This window comes from Electrona antarctica (assembly GCF_951216825.1).
Source record: "Electrona antarctica genome assembly, chromosome: 15".
In the NCBI taxonomy this organism is placed as follows: Eukaryota; Metazoa; Chordata; class Actinopteri; order Myctophiformes; family Myctophidae; genus Electrona; species Electrona antarctica.
In genome coordinates, this window is record NC_136796.1 from 218,214 (window position 1) to 237,514 (window position 19,301).

The following is a 19,301-nucleotide window of genomic DNA, read 5'->3' on the forward strand; positions in this document are numbered from 1 at the left end:
ATGTTTGTTTTGTGATCCAACTTGCTGTTGGCATTCAGTTATTAAAATGTACGATATGTCTAAGACTAAAGATTTGTAATTGTACATGACTCCGATTCATTCACTTCAATACTTTTATCCTGTCCATGTCATCAGTCAGGTGCAGTGCTGTTCAAGTTACTTTTAAAAAGTAATTAGTTGGCCTGGGCCATGGCTCAGTGGTCCAGGCCTGGGCCGTGGCTCAGCGGTCCAGGCACCTTGGCTGGTAATCCAGTCTGGCAGTGTGCCGCGGGTTCGACTCCCGATCCCGACAGTCTGTAGGTCTGCTATTTGTGAAAAATCTTGAAAATGTGGCGCAAATCTTTGAATGTATATTCTTTCAGAGCGAACGTTTTTAACTCAAGTCTTTGCTTCCGAGGGGGTTCCTGGAACAACATTTTCAGATGGGGGTCGGCGGCCAAATACAGATAATCTTTGGGATATCCCAGGTCCGTAAATATATACGTATTCCAACGCTAGGGGGCATCATATCCCAGGTCAGTATATATACGTACCTCGACAATGTATAGTCCGTCTATATAATATATACTTGACATATTCCTATGGCAACGCCCCACCGCTCCAGCTATGGGATTGAAAATATAATCACGGTGTAAAGCATTTGAAAGGAGGATTTTAAAACCTCCATTAGTCAGACTCCAGGAGAGCTGATATAGAGAGATATAGTGGCCCTCTGGAGTGAGGGTGGAGATATAGTGGCCCTCTGGAGTGAGGGTGGAGATATAGTGGCCCTCTGGAGTGAGGGTGGAGATATAGTGGCCCTCTGGAGTGAGTGTGGAGATATAGTGGCCCTCTGGAGTGAGGGTGGAGATATAGTGGATCTCTGGAGTGAGGGTGGAGATATAGTGGCCCTCTGGAGTGAGGGTGGAGATATAGTGGCCCTCTGGAGTGAGGGTGGAGATATAGTGGATCTCTGGAGTGAGGGTGGAGATATAGTGGATCTCTGGAGTGAGGGTGGAGATATAGTGGTCCTCTGGAGTGAGGGTGGAGATATAGTGGCCCTCTGGAGTGAGGGTGGAGATATAGTGGCCCTCTGGAGTGAGGGTGGAGATATAGTGGATCTCTGGAGTGAGGGTGGAGATATAGTGGCCCTCTGGAGTGAGGGTGGAGATATAGTGGCCCTCTGGAGTGAGGGTGGAGATATAGTGGCCCTCTGGAGTGAGGGTGGAGATATAGTGGATCTCTGGAGTGAGGGTGGAGATATAGTGGATCTCTGGAGTGAGGGTGGAGATATAGTGGTCCTCTGGAGTGAGGGTGGAGATATAGTGGCCCTCTGGAGTGAGGGTGGAGATATAGTGGCCCTCTGGAGTGAGGGTGGAGATATAGTGGATCTCTGGAGTGAGGGTGGAGATATAGTGGATCTCTGGAGTGAGGGTGGAGATATAGTGGTCCTCTGGAGTGAGGGTGGAGATATAGTGGTCCTCTGGAGTGAGGGTGGAGATATAGTGGTCCTCTGGAGTGAGGGTGGAGATATAGTGGATCTCTGGAGTGAGGGTGGAGATATAGTGGCCCTCTGGAGTGAGGGTGGAGATATAGTGGATCTCTGGAGTGAGGGTGGAGATATAGTGGCTCTCTGGAGTGAGGGTGGAGATATAGTGGATCTCTGGAGTGAGGGTGGAGATATAGTGACCTCTAGTGGAGATATAGTGGATCTCTGGAGTGAGGGTGGAGATATAGTGGATCTCTGGAGTGAGGGTGGAGATATAGTGGATCTCTGGAGTGAGGGTGGAGATATAGTGGATCTCTGGAGTGAGGGTGGAGATATAGTGGATCTCTGGAGTGAGGGTGGAGATATAGTGGATCTCTGGAGTGAGGGTGGAGATATAGTGACCTCTAGTGGAGATATAGTGGATCTCTCCTTCCCTGATTTATTCCACAATGACAAGAAAACTGGCAACTGGCGAGTCTTTATTACATTTTTTTTATTTAGGTCCCAAAAAACCATAATAACATTATATCAATAATATTAATAAAGAAATTGAAAAAAGGACAAAAAAAATAAAAAATAAAATAGCTTTTATGTCCAGCCTCAAAAGTGGAGGCTCTCCGGGGAGAGGAAAATCCCACCCTGGTAACTCAGCAACAAAGTCCGTTTTGGGAAAAAAAAAAGAAAGAAAAAAGTCAACCAAAAAAAAAAAAAGGAAAAAAAAGGCGAACGGAACGAAGGGCGCGGCTTCACACTGGAAGGCGTGTCCGTCATCTTGCTGTGCACCAATCAGGAATGTCAAAGGGCGAGGTTCTTAACGAGGTATCGGGCGGGGCAGCTCAGGCTACTGTTGTGACATCTGCAAGGAGGAGGAGTCAGAGGCAAGGAGGAGGAGTCAGAGGCACACGCTCAGATACAACTACACATAACTTTCAATAGGCCTATCTCACAGAATGTCCCCGCCCCCTTTCGGGGTTAGTGGTGATAGCGTGACGTCACTCCATAGACACTACATGTTAACAGAGGTAATTTAAGAAGTCTACAACTTTTGTTTTCTCAAGGTAAGGTTTGTTTATCTGTTCGAGCTGATTTACCATCTTGTTTGCTTCATAATAATATTGGTCTGTCACATTTTTACATTAGGAAATGTACTTAGATTCTCCAGAGTAAAAAAAACGTGTAAATGGCATGCTAATGTTAAATGACACCACTAGCTACCGGAAGGGGGCGTGGAAAGGGGGCTGTGAGATAGGCCTATTCACATGTTCTCTCTGTGTGTGTGTGTGTGTGTGTGTGTGTGTGCGCGTCCACCGTGCCTACCTGTTGCGTGTGTGTGTATGTGTATGTGTGCGTCCACCGTGCCTACCTGTTGCGTGTGTGTGTGCGCGTCCACCGTGCCTACCTGTTGCGTGTGTGTGTGTGTGTGTGCGTCCACCGTGCCTACCTGTTGTGTGTGTGTGCGTCCACCGTGCCTACCTGTTGCGTGTGTGTCTCCGGTCCTCGGCTGGCCAGCCGGCTCAGGATGTTCCTCTCGGACATCTGGAGTCGCACGGCGACCGGCGGTATCCTGGCGATGGTGGCGGGCAGGCGCGTCACGTCAGCCTTCATGTCGCTGAGCAGCTCCTCAAGTTGTTTGAGAACTGACACACAGACACACACACACACACACACACACAGACACAGACACAGACACACACACACACACACACACACACACACACACACACACACACACACACACACACACACACACACAGAGAGAGAACATTCAAACCATTTAGACCTACATTCTGACAGTTTTATGAAAAACCTCATGTTTCTGTCAGTCGTTCTCAAACATTTTCATGTCAAGGACCCCCAAGATTATATGTAATTGGCCACCGACCCCCCCCCCCCCCCCCATCTGAAAATATGTTGTTCCAGGGACCCCCTCCCAGAAGCAAAGATTTGACCTAAAAACGTCCACTGCGAAAGAATATATATATATATATATATATATATATATATATATATATATATATTCAAAGATTTGTGCCCACATTTTCACGATTTTTCAAAAAATAGCAGACCTACAAGCTCGTAGCGCAGCACTCTGTGCCGCGCTACGAGCTTGTAGATCTGCTATTTTTCAATAGCTAAAGTATAACAAATGCTTAAAAAAAGAAAACGCACACCAAAAGGGGTTCCCTCCCTCCCGCCCCAGAATGGGTTCAAACAGAGCCCCTCTCCTCATCCCCCCCCCCCCCCCCCCTCCTCATCCCCGCCCTCTCACCTTTATGCAGCACTGCGTTGGCGGGCTTGTTCCCCGACATGGACTCCTTGCTGAGGTGCTGGTGCGACTCGGCCAGACACTCCACCTCGCTGAAGCGCGTGTTGAGCGCCATGGAGGGGTGGGAGGGGTCCTCGGACATGTTGAGGTAGGCCGCGCGTCGCAGCTGCTCCTCGATCACCAGCGCCTGCTCCAGCAGCTGGTGGAGAATTATGACACGGTTGGTTTAGTACAAAATTTGTGACTAAATCTGAATGAGGGACTGGAATCATAGCTTCAAATTGACATATTTGTTGTTCAGTTTGACCCACCAGTTTTGGAGATATGGCTTATAGAGTAATGTCTTGCAGAGAAAACGAGAAAAAGGTTCCCTTCTGTGGTCTCTAACATTACACCTAGCTACATGCAATGTTCCCCCTAAGGTGCGCCCGTACGCGCGCGCGCACACATGGCCAAATGCCCCCGCGCACAACTGAAATCTGTCGCGCACAGACACAGACGCTGGTGTAAAAAAATAATAGGCTACCTATCCCGAGTCGACATTTGCCCACACTTTATTTTTGAGTGGTGTAAACCACTCCTACAACTGGCTTTTGTGTGCAGAAAAAAATGAGCATGGTTGCTATGTTCAAAATAATTTCTGACGTAATTAAATCACACCCGGGTGAACTGGATGACCGTAGCAACCATGGTCATTTTCTCTGCACAGAAAAAGCCAGTTGTGAAATCACATCCGGGTGTGATTTCATTACGTCAGATCAGAGCTGATCAGGCTACATAATACCTTACCTTATTTCATTACGTCAGACATTACGTCAGACCACAGCTGATCATGCTATATAAAACCTTACACCACTCAGTTCACACGGGTGTGATTTTTTTATTTACTTTACACTTTCATTTAGATTACACAGGCGAGGCGACCGCGACAGATAGGTCTCCTCCCCTCCTTTTATTACTCTATGGTCTCCTCTCCTCTCCTCCTGCCTGGGACCGAGGCTACTCCTCCTGTGTGTGACTGCGCGCGAGTCCTTAGAGGTGGAGACGTAACAGCAGCAGCAGCAGTCAGTGTTAATGAAACCCCAAGAACCAGATAAGCTGGCGTTGCTTGGACCCGTGCGTTGATGGGAACGGATGGAAGTGTGGATAAAAGCACGGCTGTGCGCAACAACAAGAGGGGGGGACTAACGTTAGCTTCTCGTTAGCTGGTTAGCTAACGTTGTTATCACTACAGCACACAAGCCTCCAGACAGTCCGTGTGCTTGTGAATGAAACATGTGGAAGCTAACGTTAATCTCTAGCGGTCTAGCCCCATATGGAACCTCTCTGTAATTCTCCAATCTGTTAATACAGCTTTCTTCAAAAGGGGCTGCTGACGTTCGACAATCTGAGAAACTAGGAGTTCAAAAACACAAACCAACAAACTTGGGTGTGTGTGTGTGTGTCCCAATACATTATTTCCGTTTTCTCATGCCCCCCCATGTAAAGCAATATTGAGTATTCATATAGCCTACCAGTCGTTCTCAACCTGTGGGTCCCCACATGATTTGGGGGTGGGGGGACCCCAGATGACAGTGAAGTGACAATTTAAGGACTTTTAAGACTTTTATAATACCTCAAAGGCTCTAAAAGAAAGAAATACCATTACTGCATCAAAAGTAATCAGCAAACCATGCTATAAAAACTGGTCAAACATTGGCCAGATTATTAAATGATAAAGAAAGAGGCAACAATTGTGAAAATAGCCGATCTACAAGTTCACAACGAGCTTGTAGATCGGCTATTTTCACAATATTTATCTGTGGAACCATTCTGTTGCTTGTCTGGGTGGGGGGTCCCCAGTTCAAATATGATTACTTTGGGGGGTCACAGCCTGAAAAGGTTGAGAACCACTGATATAGACTAACTGAATATTCCTAAAATTGCTAGCCTACCACCTTGATATAAAATAAAAATGTAACTTGCGTAACTTTATGTAACTATACATTGATTCACTCGTATACCAAAATCCATTTGGAAAAAAGAAAAAAATCCCACCTGTGTGAAGTGAGGGGCGCTCACTTAGCATTATCTAACGTTTAGATAGTTGGTGTCAAGGTGACGTAATGTTTGCTCAGTAGTTGCTGATGTCTGCTCAGGAGGTTTGAGTGTTTGCTCAGACCGAAAAAAAATTAGAGGGAACATTGGCTACATGTTTAAGCATTTATTTCATATTTACATGTCTTCTGTGGTCTCTAACATTACACCTAGCTACATGTTTAAGCATTTATTTCATATTTACATATCAATTTCAGCTCTGACACTTATTTCAGACATGCTCTAGTATGTGAAGAGTCTGCCTGTGCTATGAACTCATTTTTGAAGAAAAAAAAACTAAAAACTAAAGTTTCTCTCCTCTGGTGAAAAGCTGGAGTTTGTGCGATGGCAGGCTCTCTGTCAAATCTGGTCACAAATGATGGAGAAAACACCGTTTAAAGGAGCATTCAGTGATTTGGGTGATTTGGAAGAAGAAACTAAACCGGTCCGCCACGGTAACAAGATGTGCACACAGTGGTGTCCACATTGAAATGGCCCTTCCAAACTACAAAAATCACACCCGTGTGAACTGAGTGGTGCAACTCCCCTCTCTCTCTCTCTCTGTCATTAACAGGCAACAGTGCAACACTATCTCTCGGTCTCTGTTTCTGGCACAACAGTGCCACTTTTCCCCCTACTGGTACTCATAGTCACACAGGTAGGTGTCACATAGGTAGGTTAACACTTTGTGTGCCCACGCAAAAGTGGGTGAAAATCACTTTCACCTAGAAAATCCATTCATTTTTGACACATGCTGGAACTTTTTACTTTAAATTAAATAACTCAGAAACTATAAAACATTTCAAACGCCAGATGCATTCTCAATGGCGAAAACACAAACGTTGGCACCACGAAAAAAAAAGAAAAAGAAAAAACATTTTTATGATTTTTTTATAAAAAAAAATAACCTGCACAGAACTTCTTGACAGAAAGTAGCTCATAACAACATGTCTACGGTGGATTTTAATGAGACAAAAGCTCGGCAGATTGAAAGAGGATAATTCAAGCTTGGCCTAGAGCTGCAATGTTGGTGAGTTTAACGTCGTTTAATACGAGTAGATCTCAAACACAATTTGGATGAGTGGGGAGTCAATGGAGGGTATTGCAACTCTAGAGTCATCCCATTATAAAAACAATTCTAGAGTTGCAAATTGCGGCTACCTCCGACCTTAAACCGAGGGACATATAAACGCCCTTTCCGGCTCTGGAGAGGTTGTGCTCAACGGAGGGCAAAACATCCCCAAGATATCCTTCCTTATCCGTCTGATAAGCTTTATTATTGATATCAAACCGGATCGCTGATTTATATTTTTTCATTATTATTTTTGGCTTGGCCTTTCCTTCTTTAGCGATCCTAGACCGGGTTGCGCGACCTCACCCCCGTCCACCTCCCATTATACAGGCTGACTAAAAGCTGAATTACTCCTAATCTACGGAGCTTTCCGTGGTTTGGATAAAACGTGCGATGTTCGGAGGTCTTTGCTGATTATCCGGTGGTCTAGATGGAAACATTGGCTCTTTCTAGAGCAAGGATGGCTTCATTTTAGCAAGCTAGCATTGACGCTATTTATTTAGCATTAAACGATGCAGTCAGAGGTTGGCTGTGCGTCCAGCAGGTGGCAGTATAAGTGTTAACACTTATACTGCCACTTGCTGGACACACAGCCAACCTCAGACTGCATGGTTTAATAGTATGGTATCTCCTCCCTACCTTAAACCTCCTGGCCAGGAACTTGTTCTTGATCTCCAGGAAGTTTCCTCGGTTCATCTCTCCCTTGAAGGGCTCGTTGAGGATGGCGTACTTCACGTCGTTCTGGATGTCCTGCCAGCGAGCGTAGCCGTGTCTGACGGGACGAGAGAGTGAAGGAACGACCCAGGAAACACAGGCTGGACAACTAACCACTATGTTTAACGACCCAGGAAACACAGGCTGGACAACTAACCACTATGTTTAACAACCCAGGAAACACAGGCTGGACAACTAACCACTATGTTTAACGACCCAGGAAACACAGGCTGGATAACTAACCACTATGTTTAACGACCCAGGAAACACAGGCTGGACAACTAACCACTATGTTTAACGACCCAGGAAACACAGGCTGGACAACTAACCACTATGTTTAACAACCCAGGAAACACAGGCTGGACAACTAACCACTATGTTTAACGACCCAGGAAACACAGGCTGGACAACTAACCACTATGTTTAACGACCCAGGAAACACAGGCTGGACAACTAACCACTATGTTTAACGACCCAGGAAACACAGGCTGGACAACTAACCACTATGTTTAACAACCCAGGAAACACAGGCTGGACAACTAACCACTATGTTTAACGACCCAGGAAACACAGGCTGGACAACTAACCACTATGTTTAACGACCCAGGAAACACAGGCTGGACAACTAACCACTATGTTTAACGACCCAGGAAACAGGCTGGACAACTAACCACTATGTTTAACGACCCAGGAAACACAGGCTGGACAACTAACCACTATGTTTAACGACCCAGGAAACACAGGCTGGACAACTAACCACTATGTTTAACAACCCAGGAAACACAGGCTGGACAACTAACCACTATGTTTAACGACCCAGGAAACAGGCTGGACAACTAACCACTGTGTTTAACGACCCAGGAAACACAGGCTGGACAACTAACCACTATGTTTAACGACCCAGGAAACACAGGCTGGACAACTAACCACTATGTTTAACGACCCAGGAAACACAGGCTGGACAACTAACCACTATATTTTAAAATGTGCTTTTTTTCTGAAAAACCTCATGTTTCTATCAGTGGCTCTCAATATTTCATGTCAAGGACCCCAACAATTTTATGTAATATGCCTCCGCCCCCCCACATCTGAAAATATGTTGTTCCAGGGACCTCCCAGAAGCAACGATTTGAGTTAAAAATCGTTGTTAAAAACAGCAGACCTACAAGCTCGTAGCGCGCCACTCGGTGGCGCGCTACGAGCTTTTAGATCTGCTATTTTTCAATAGCTAAATTACAACATAATGTTTAAAACACCAAAAGGGGTTCCCGCCCAAAATGGGTTAACAACTAACCACTATATTTTTAACCCATTTCCACCCTGAGATTTGAGTTAAAAACCTTCGTTCTGAAAGGGGTCCTTGAGGGGGTTCCAGGGGGTCCCCCCAGGGGTTCCAGGGGGTCCTTGAGGGGGTTCCAGGGGGTCCTTGAGGGGGTTCCAGGGGGTCCTTGAGGGGGTTCCCCTAGGGGTCTTTGAGGGGGTTCCAGGGGGTCCTTTAGGGGGTCCCCCCAGGGGTTCCAGGGGGTCCTTGAGGGGGTTCCAGGGGGTCCCCCCAGGGGTTCCAGGGGGTCCCCCCAGGGGTTCCCCCAGCTAGAAGACTGATTGATATGGAGCGTTAAGAGGAAAGGATACTGTATGATGCCGGCCAGCAGCCAGTAGTCATGGCGACGATGCCAAATCTCATTGGTCTTCTTGGTGACCGTGGCGGCACGTTCCTCGTTCTGCCACAAGGAGTGGAGCTCTGTGGGGGGGGGGGACAGGGGGGGGGGGGGGGGGGGAGAGAGAGAGAGAGAGAGAGGTGGCATTATTATGCTGGTCTGTGTTGGTGTGTATATATTTTTACAGTAGTCACTGTTGCCTCTCGCAATGTTCAAATGCTTCCGTCATACAGTCTGGAGCAACGGAAGCTCTGATCTTGAGTAAAATATAAATGCTTCCGTCATACAGTCTGGAGCAACGGAAGCTCTGATCTTGAGTAAAATATAAATGCTTCCGTCATACAGTCTGGAGCAACGGAAGCTCTGATCTTGAGTAAAATATAAATGCTTCCGTCATACAGTCTGGAGCAACGGAAGCTCTGATCATGAGTCAAATATAAATGCTTCCGTCATACAGTCTGGAGCAACGGAAGCTCTGATCTTGAGTAAAATATAAATGCTTCCGTCATACAGTCTGGAGCAACGGAAGCTCTGATCATGAGTCAAATATAAATGCTTCCGTCATACAGTCTGGAGCAACGGAAGCTCTGATCATGAGTCAAATATAAATGCTTCCGTCATACAGTCTGGAGCAACGGAAGCTCTGATCATGAGTCAAATATAAATGCTTCCGTCATACAGTCTGGAGCAACGGAAGCTCTGATCATGAGTCAAATATAAATGCTTCCGTCATACAGTCTGGAGCAACGGAAGCTCTGATCATGAGTCAAATATAAATGCTTCCGTCATACAGTCTGGAGCAACGGAAGCTCTGATCATGAGTCAAATATAAATGCTTCCGTCATACAGTCTGGAGCAACGGAAGCTCTGATCATGAGTCAAATATAAATGCTTCCGTCATACAGTCTGGAGCAACGGAAGCTCTGATCATGAGTCAAATATAAATGCTTCCGTCATACAGTCTGGAGCAACGGAAGCTCTGATCATGAGTCAAATATAAATGCTTCCGTTATACAGTCTGGAGCAACGGAAGCTCTGATCATGAGTCAAATATAAATGCTTCCGTCATACAGTCTGGAGCAACGGAAGCTCTGATCACGAGTAAAATATAAATGCTTCCGTCATACAGTCTGGAGCAACGGAAGCTCTGATCCTGAGTCAAATATAAATGCTTCCGTCATACAGTCTGGAGCAACGGAAGCTCTGATCACGAGTAAAATATAAATGCTTCCGTCGTACAGTCTGGAGCAACGGAAGCTCTGATCACGAGTAAAATATAAATGCTTCCGTCGTACAGTCTGGAGCAACGGAAGCTCTGATCCTGAGTCAAATATAAATGCTTCCGTCATACAGTCTGGAGCAACGGAAGCTCTGATCATGAGTAAAATATAAATGCTTCCGTCATACAGTCTGGAGCAACGGAAGCTCTGATCATGAGTAAAATATAAATGCTTCCGTCATACAGTCTGGAGCAACGGAAGCTCTGATCATGAGTAAAATATAAATGTTTCCGTCATACAGTCTGGAGCAACGGAAGCTCTGATCATGAGTCAAATATAAATGTTTCCGTCATACAGTCTGGAGCAACGGAAGCTCTGATCATGAGTCAAATATAAATGTTTCCGTCGTACAGTCTGGAGCAACGGAAGCTCTGATCATGAGTCAAATATAAATGCTTCCGTCATACAGTCTGGAGCAACGGAAGCTCTGATCACGAGTCAAATATAAATGCTTCCGTCATGCAGTCTGGAGCGACGGAAGCTCTGATCATGAGTAAAATATAAATGCTTCCGTCATACAGTCTGGAGCGACGGAAGCTCTGATCATGAGTAAAATATAAATGCTTCCGTCATACAGTCTGGAGCAACGGAAGCTCTGATCATGAGTCAAATATAAATGCTTCCGTCATACAGTCTGGAGCAACGGAAGCTCTGATCATGAGTAAAATATAAATGCTTCCGTCATACAGTCTGGAGCAACGGAAGCTCTGATCATGAGTCAAATATAAATGCTTCCGTCATACAGTCTGGAGCAACGGAAGCTCTGATCATGAGTCAAATATAAATGCTTCCGTCATACAGTCTGGAGCAACGGAAGCTCTGATCATGAGTAACATATAAATGCTTCCGACATACAGTCTGGAGCAACGGAAGCTCTGATCATGAGTAAAATATAAATGCTTCCGTCATACAGTCTGGAGCAACGGAAGCTCTGATCACGAGTAAAATATAAATGCTTCCGTCATACAGTCTGGAGCAACGGAAGCTCTGATCCTGAGTCAAATATAAATGCTTCCGTCATACAGTCTGGAGCAACGGAAGCTCTGATCACGAGTAAAATATAAATGCTTCCGTCGTACAGTCTGGAGCAACGGAAGCTCTGATCCTGAGTCAAATATAAATGCTTCCGTCATACAGTCTGGAGCAACGGAAGCTCTGATCATGAGTAAAATATAAATGCTTCCGTCATACAGTCTGGAGCAACGGAAGCTCTGATCATGAGTAAAATATAAATGCTTCCGTCATACAGTCTGGAGCAACGGAAGCTCTGATCATGAGTAAAATATAAATGTTTCCGTCATACAGTCTGGAGCAACGGAAGCTCTGATCATGAGTCAAATATAAATGTTTCCGTCATACAGGCTGGAGCAACGGAAGCTCTGATCATGAGTCAAATATAAATGTTTCCGTCGTACAGTCTGGAGCAACGGAAGCTCTGATGAGTAAAATATAAATGCTTCCGTCATACAGTCTGGAGCAACGGAAGCTCTGATCACGAGTCAAATATAAATGCTTCCGTCATGCAGTCTGGAGCAACGGAAGCTCTGATCATGAGTAAAATATAAATGCTTCCGTCATACAGTCTGGAGCAACGGAAGCTCTGATCATGAGTAAAATATAAATGCTTCCGTCATACAGTCTGGAGCGACGGAAGCTCTGATCATGAGTCAAATATAAATGCTTCCGTCATACAGTCTGGAGCAACGGAAGCTTTGATCATGAGTAAAATATAAATGCTTCCGTCATACAGTCTGGAGCAACGGAAGCTCTGATCCTGAGTAAAATATAAATGCTTCCGTCATACAGTCTGGAGCAACGGAAGCTCTGATCATGAGTAAAATATAAATGTTTCCGTCGTACAGTCTGGAGCAACGGAAGCTCTGATCATGAGTCAAATATAAATGCTTCCGTCATACAGTCTGGAGCAACGGAAGCTCTGATCACGAGTCAAATATAAATGCTTCCGTCATGCAGTCTGGAGCGACGGAAGCTCTGATCATGAGTAAAATATAAATGCTTCCGTCATACAGTCTGGAGCAACGGAAGCTCTGATCATGAGTAAAATATAAATGCTTCCGTCATACAGTCTGGAGCAACGGAAGCTCTGATCATGAGTAAAATATAAATGCTTCCGTCGTACAGTCTGGAGCAACGGAAGCTCTGATCATGAGTAAAATATAAATGCTTCCGTCATACAGTCTGGAGCAACGGAAGCTCTGATCATGAGTAAAATATAAATGCTTCCGTCATACAGTCTGGAGCAACGGAAGCTCTGATCATGAGTCAAATATAAATGCTTCCGTCATACAGTCTGGAGCAACGGAAGCTCTGATCATGAGTAAAATATAAATGCTTCCGTCATACAGTCTGGAGCAACGGAAGCTCTGATCATGAGTCAAATATAAATGCTTCCGTCATACAGTCTGGAGCAACGGAAGCTCTGATCATGAGTAACATATGAATGCTTCCGTCATACAGTCTGGAGCAACGGAAGCTCTGATCATGAGTCAAATATAAATGCTTCAGTCATACAGTCTGGAGCAACGGAAGCTCTGATCATGAGTAAAATATAAATGCTTCCATCGTACAGTCTGGAGCAACGGAAGCTCTGATCATGAGTAACATATAAATGCTTCCGTCGTACAGTCTGGAGCAACGGAAGCTCTGATCATGAGTCTAATATAAATGCTTCCGTCATACAGTCTGGAGCAACGGAAGCTCTGATCATGAGTAACATAAATGCTTCCGTCATACAGTCTGGAGCAACGGAAGCTCTGATCATGAGTAACATATAAATGCTTCCGTCGTACAGTCTGGAGCAACGGAAGCTCTGATCATGAGTCTAATATAAATGCTTCCGTCATACAGTCTGGAGCAACGGAAGCTCTGATCATGAGTAACATAAATGCTTCCGTCGTACAGTCTGGAGCAACGGAAGCTCTGATCATGAGTCTAATATAAATGCTTCCGTCATACAGTCTGGAGCAACGGAAGCTCTGATCATGAGTAACATAAATGCTTCCGTCATACAGTCTGGAGCAACGGAAGCTCTGATCATGAGTAACATATAAATGCTTCCGTCGTACAGTCTGGAGCAACGGAAGCTCTGATCATGAGTCTAATATAAATGCTTCCGTCATACAGTCTGGAGCAACGGAAGCTCTGATCATGAGTAACATAAATGCTTCCGTCGTACAGTCTGGAGCAACGGAAGCTCTGATCATGAGTCTAATATAAATGCTTCCGTCATACAGTCTGGAGCAACGGAAGCTCTGATCATGAGTAACATAAATGCTTCCGTCATACAGTCTGGAGCAACGGAAGCTCTGATCATGAGTAACATATAAATGCTTCCGTCGTACAGTCTGGAGCAACGGAAGCTCTGATCATGAGCGATGTGATAAAGTGGAAGTGGAACCTCCTCCCTGCTTCCATTTCGTCTTTACAGTCACGCAAATCTAGCCCAATATAAATGGGAATCATCTAAGCATATATAGCTTTGCTGCTTAGCAGAAATGGATGCGGGAACGCATTCTGGGCGGGAACCCCTTTTGGTGTTAGCATCATGTTATGCTTTAGCTATTGAAAAATAGCAGATCTACAAGCTCATAGCGCGCCACCGAGTGGCGCGCTATGAGCTTGTAGGTCTGCTATTTTAAAAAAAATGTGAGAATGCGGCACAAATCTTTGAATATATATTATTTTAGAAGACTTTTTTTTTTTTTTTTTTTTACGTCAGGCCTAAATGGGTTAAAAAAAACTATAGGGCCTAGAGTGTGTGTGTGTACGCGCGTGTGTGTGTGTGTGTGTGTGTGTGTGTGTGTGTGTGTGCATGCGTGCGCGTACCTGTAAAGCCGCCGTCAGCGATGTTGAACATAAACCTCGTCTTGGCTTTCTTCTTCTCCTCCAAGGCCGCGGCGGCTGCGGCTCCGCCCACGGCTCCGCCCACGGCCTTCTCCTCCTTGGGGGCGTCACCGTTCTGGAGCTTAGCTCCGCCCCCTTCCTCCGTCTTCGTAGCCACTTCCTTGTCGTCCTTGGGCTCTGCTGGTTGGTGGGGGGGGGGGGGGGGGGGGGGGGGAGAGCAGTGTTGATTTTGGCAGCAAATTTCTATTTTAGTTTTAGTCACATTTTAGTCACCTGGAATGTATTAGTGTTAGTCTAGTTTTAGTCATAGTCTCTTGAATAGTTTTCAGTTAGTTTCAGTAGCGTATGCTAGTGGCAGAGGAGAGGTTAAGGTACCTTTCTTTGCGTGAGCGTATGCTCGTGGCAGAGGAGAGGTTAAGGTACCTTTCTTTGCGTGAGCGTATGCTCGTGGCAGAGGAGAGGTTACGGTACCTTTCTTTGTGTGAGCGTATGCTCGTGGCAGAGGAGAGGTTAAGGTACCTTTCTTTCTTTGCGTGAGCGTATGCTAGTGGCAGAGGAGAGGTTAAGGTACCTTTCTTTGCGTGAGCGTATGCTAGTGGCAGAGGAGAGGTTAAGGTACCTTTCTTTGCGTGAGCGTATGCTCGTGGCAGAGGAGAGGTTAAGGTACCTTTCTTTGCGTGAGCGTATGCTCGTGGCAGAGGAGAGGAGAGGTTAAGGTACCTTTCTTTGCGTGAGCGTATGCTCGTGGCAGAGGAGAGGTTAAGGTACCTTTCTTTGCGTGAGCGTATGCTCGTGGCAGAGGAGAGGAGAGGTTAAGGTACCTTTCTTTGCGTGAGCGTATGCTCGTGGCAGAGGAGAGGTTAAGGTACCTTTCTTTGCGTGAGCGTATGCTCGTGGCAGAGGAGAGGAGAGGTTAAGGTACCTTTCTTTGTGTGAGCGTATGCTAGTGGCAGAGGAGAGGTTAAGGTACCTTTCTTTGCGTGAGCGTATGCTAGTGGCAGAGGAGAGGTTAAGGTACCTTTCTTTGTGTGAGCGTATGCTCGTGGCAGAGGAGAGGTTAAGGTACCTTTCTTTGCGTGAGTGTATGCTCGTGGCAGAGGAGAGGTTAAGGTACCTTTCTTTGCGTGAGTGTATGCTCGTGGCAGAGGAGAGGTTAAGGTACCTTTCTTTGCGTGAGCGTATGCTCGTGGCAGAGGAGAGGTTAAGGTACCTTTCTTTCTTTGCGTGAGTGTATGCTAGTGGCAGAGGAGAGGTTAAGGTACCTTTCTTTCTTTGCGTGAGCGTATGCTCGTGGCAGAGGAGAGGTTAAGGTACCTTTCTTTGCGTGAGTGTATGCTCGTGGCAGAGGAGAGGTTAAGGTACCTTTCTTTGCGTGAGTGTATGCTCGTGGCAGAGGAGAGGTTAAGGTACCTTTCTTTGCGTGAGTGTATGCTCGTGGCAGAGGAGAGGTTAAGGTACCTTTCTTTGCGTGAGCGTATGCTCGTGGCAGAGGAGAGGTTAAGGTACCTTTCTTTGCGTGAGCGTATGCTCGTGGCAGAGGAGAGGTTAAGGTACCTTTCTTTGCGTGAGCGTATGCTCGTGGCAGAGGAGAGGTTAAGGTACCTTTCTTTGCGTGAGCGTATGCTCGTGGCAGAGGAGAGGTTAAGGTACCTTTCTTTTCGTCCGCAGCAGGGGTCGTGTCCATCTTCTCCGTCTTCTCCTCCTTCTTGTCCTCGGCTGTGGACACAAAAAAGGCATCATGAATCCATTCATTCACGTCAAGACAAAAGGGCTTTCACTTCTAGTCATTTTGACTAGTTGCCTAGTTGCCTAGTCGACTAGTTGTTTAACTAACTATTATGTAAAAACAAATTGGGAATAAATATTTGTACATTTAAAAACTGTGTACATTGGTGACTATAACTATAATCTACCCGACGTTGAGGCCTACAAAAACAAAACGTTTTTTCTTATCAACTAGTCCCAACAAGGTCGAGTAGTGGATTTACTAGTCGACTAGTTGAATAGTCGACTAGTTGCTTAAGACGCCCTGAGGGCGAGAAGAGACCTCGCCCCAAAGGGTCGAGCTACCCTTCCCCCAAAAGTAACTTGTTACAATATTAACCCATTTTGGGCGGGAACCCCTTTTGGTGTTACCATTATGTTATGCTTTAGCTGTTGAAAAATAGCAGATCTACAAGCTCATAGAGCGCCACCGAGTGGCGCGCTACGAGCTTGTAGGTCTGCCATTTTAGAATCTGATCTCAGGTCAGAATGGGTCAATGCCCTAGTTGAATCTGATCTCAGGTCAGAATGGGTCAATGCCCTAGTTGAATCTGATCTCAGGTCAGAATGGGTCAATGCCCTAGTTGGAGGTGGTTGTCTCTCTACCACCGAGAGACAACGGGACCGTTTCAGAACACTTACACGTGGCAGGTTTGACGTCGGAGTCTTCCGACTTGACGTCCGACGAGCCCTCCGACTTGACCTCCGACGGAGACTTGCTGTCCTCGTCGCCTCCGGCAGCCTCCGAGCTGCTCTTCGTGGCCACGGTGACGGCGGCGCTCTTCTCTCCCTCCGTCTCTGCGGTGGCGTCCTTCTCGGAGGGCGTGCTCGCCGCGGCCTCTCCGTTGCTGCTGGGCTTAGCGCCGTCCGTGGCGGGGGTGTCCATGGGCTCGGCGGCCGACACGCCGTTCTTCTTCTTCTTCTTCTTGTCCTCGTCGCTCTGCTCCGTCGCATCGCCCCCTGGTGGGCTCTTCTCATCGTCGTCTGGGATGGCTATCACCTGGAGGAGGAGGAGAGGAGGAAGATGAGGATGAGGAGGGGGGGGAGAAAGGAGGAGGTGGAGGAGGAGAGAGGAGGTGGAGGAGGAGGGGGTCAGTTAGTCTTTTATTGGTTCTAAATATCAGTTACACTGTATATTTTTTGCTTAACCCATTTAGGCCTGATAGCAAGAGAAATCTATGAAAATCTGGGAACTAAATCGTTACCAAGAAATCTCTTCACCAATGTGTTTCTAAAGGTGTCTAATAACATGTACTACAAGTTTGAAATTCAACTCCCGTGGGAAATTGAGTTATTAGCATAATATGTGACCATACCCATAACATCCTATATAAGGCAAAAAAGTCCAAATTTCATCATTCTTTAAGTAGCATGTGACATATGAAACTAGGGTGATTTCATGATTCTGAATCCATTCCAAGCATTAGTTTTGCACAAAAAACACTCCTTGGGAGGAAAACGGCCACACAAACGTGATGAGGTCAGCACATTTGGTCAAGTTGATATGGCCTAATTTAGCCCAAGGAGTGTTTTTTGTGCAAAACTAATGCTTGGAATGGATTCAGAATCATGCAAACACCCTAGTTTCATATGTCACATGCTACTTAAAGAATGATGAAATTTGGACTTTTTTGCCTTATATAGGATGTTATGGGTATTGGTCACATATGCTAAAAACTCAAATTTCCCACTGGAGTTGAATTTCAAACTTTTAGTACATGTTATTAGACACCTTTAGAAACACATTGGTGAAGACATTTCTTGGTAACGATTTAGTTCCCAGATTGGTCAAATACCTGATAAAATGCCCTTACTATGAGGACGATTCTACAAAATGTCTTCTAAATCCTGACAGTTTTTTGAAAAACCGAATAAGAGACTGCTCGCCCCTTTACCAACTCGCCCCGGACGTACAGCCGGCGGAACAGCACGGCCTGGTATTCCTAAAGTAATCTAAGTAAATTATGCTTAAACGGTTAAACCTAACCTTATTCCTAAACTTAACCTCAGTAAAACGATGCCTAAACCTAACCTTATTCCCAGGGCTCGACAGTGCGACTAGGTACTCGCATTTGCGAGTTAAAATATCACCGTGCGAGTTGTCAAATTCACTTTGTAGCACCCGTGCGACTACAGAATTTGACCGTTCAATCGTGATAAAGACAAGGCTCTACAGCAAGTGCACAGTCTATAGTCGCGGTTCTATACCTACATTTATATTTATATAGTACGGCGGTGTCGTTCGCCAAAAATAGCAGATCTACAAGCTAACAACGTGTCGAGACTCAATGCGGCGTTCATTTGAAGATCTGTCCCTTTTGCTCCCACCGCCCCGCCCCTCCATGTGTTGCTGTTCAGTACTTCTCTTCCCTGTCAGCAGCGAACGCAGCAGGATAGCATGATAGCACAGAAGGAGTTGCTAGGACCCCGACACGTTGAATACTAAAGTTATTTGGAAAGTTTAATGTTCAAACATCACTCTATAACTTTTAACCAAACGTGGGTGAAACAGCGTGCGGCCGTGCACGTGTGCACGGATTCTACCAAAACAACCATCGCTCAGCACCTCGCTTACAAAATCGTGTGCGCAGCGCAAATGATAATACGAATGACCGACTTGGCTGGGTACATATTAGTCAGTAGCCTGCATAACGAGCGACGGAAAAAAGGCAAAGATCCCCCCACTACCTCCTTCCACCACGCCGAGGTGTATATGTACGATGGTCTGAACTGAAGCAGTCAAAGCCAAGGAGAATGTTACAATACTAATAGTACCATCGAGTAGCCTGCGCCCTGCACCGAATCTCACACAATAGAACAGCAGGATAAAAACGGATAGAAAGTATGTCTGTCCATACATGAGCAACATAAAATGAATTGATTATCCATCTATCTATCCATCTATCCCTCTATCTATTTGCATAAAAAACTAATAGACTATCAGCATAAAAACAAATTGATTATATAGATTATATAAAAACAAACAAATCCAGATGAATATCAATATTGTGATCATTTCTGAAAGATTTTTCATATTGCCCGCCCCCTACCTCATATCACTGTATTAAAGAAAAATCACACCTGTGTGAAGTGAGGGGCGCTCTTATCATCATAAGAGCTAGCGCCCCTCAAAAACACA

The 19,301-nt window shown here is 45.7% G+C and overlaps 1 protein-coding gene across 1 annotated transcript in view; it reads right to left on the reverse strand.

The window, feature by feature from the left end:
- Positions 1 to 1,941: 1,941 nt before the first annotated feature.
- LOC306937788 (chromodomain-helicase-DNA-binding protein 4-like) overlaps positions 1,942 to 19,301 on the reverse strand; it is an 81,235-nt gene continuing 63,875 nt past the window's right edge. Inside the window, 8 exon segments of the mRNA XM_079521740.1 lie at positions 1,942 to 2,324; positions 2,942 to 3,105; positions 3,738 to 3,933; positions 7,522 to 7,654; positions 9,229 to 9,337; positions 14,381 to 14,578; positions 16,049 to 16,114; positions 16,805 to 17,162. Of these exon segments, the coding sequence (XP_079377866.1) occupies positions 2,310 to 2,324; positions 2,942 to 3,105; positions 3,738 to 3,933; positions 7,522 to 7,654; positions 9,229 to 9,337; positions 14,381 to 14,578; positions 16,049 to 16,114; positions 16,805 to 17,162 (1,239 nt within the window). The 3' untranslated portion in view covers positions 1,942 to 2,309.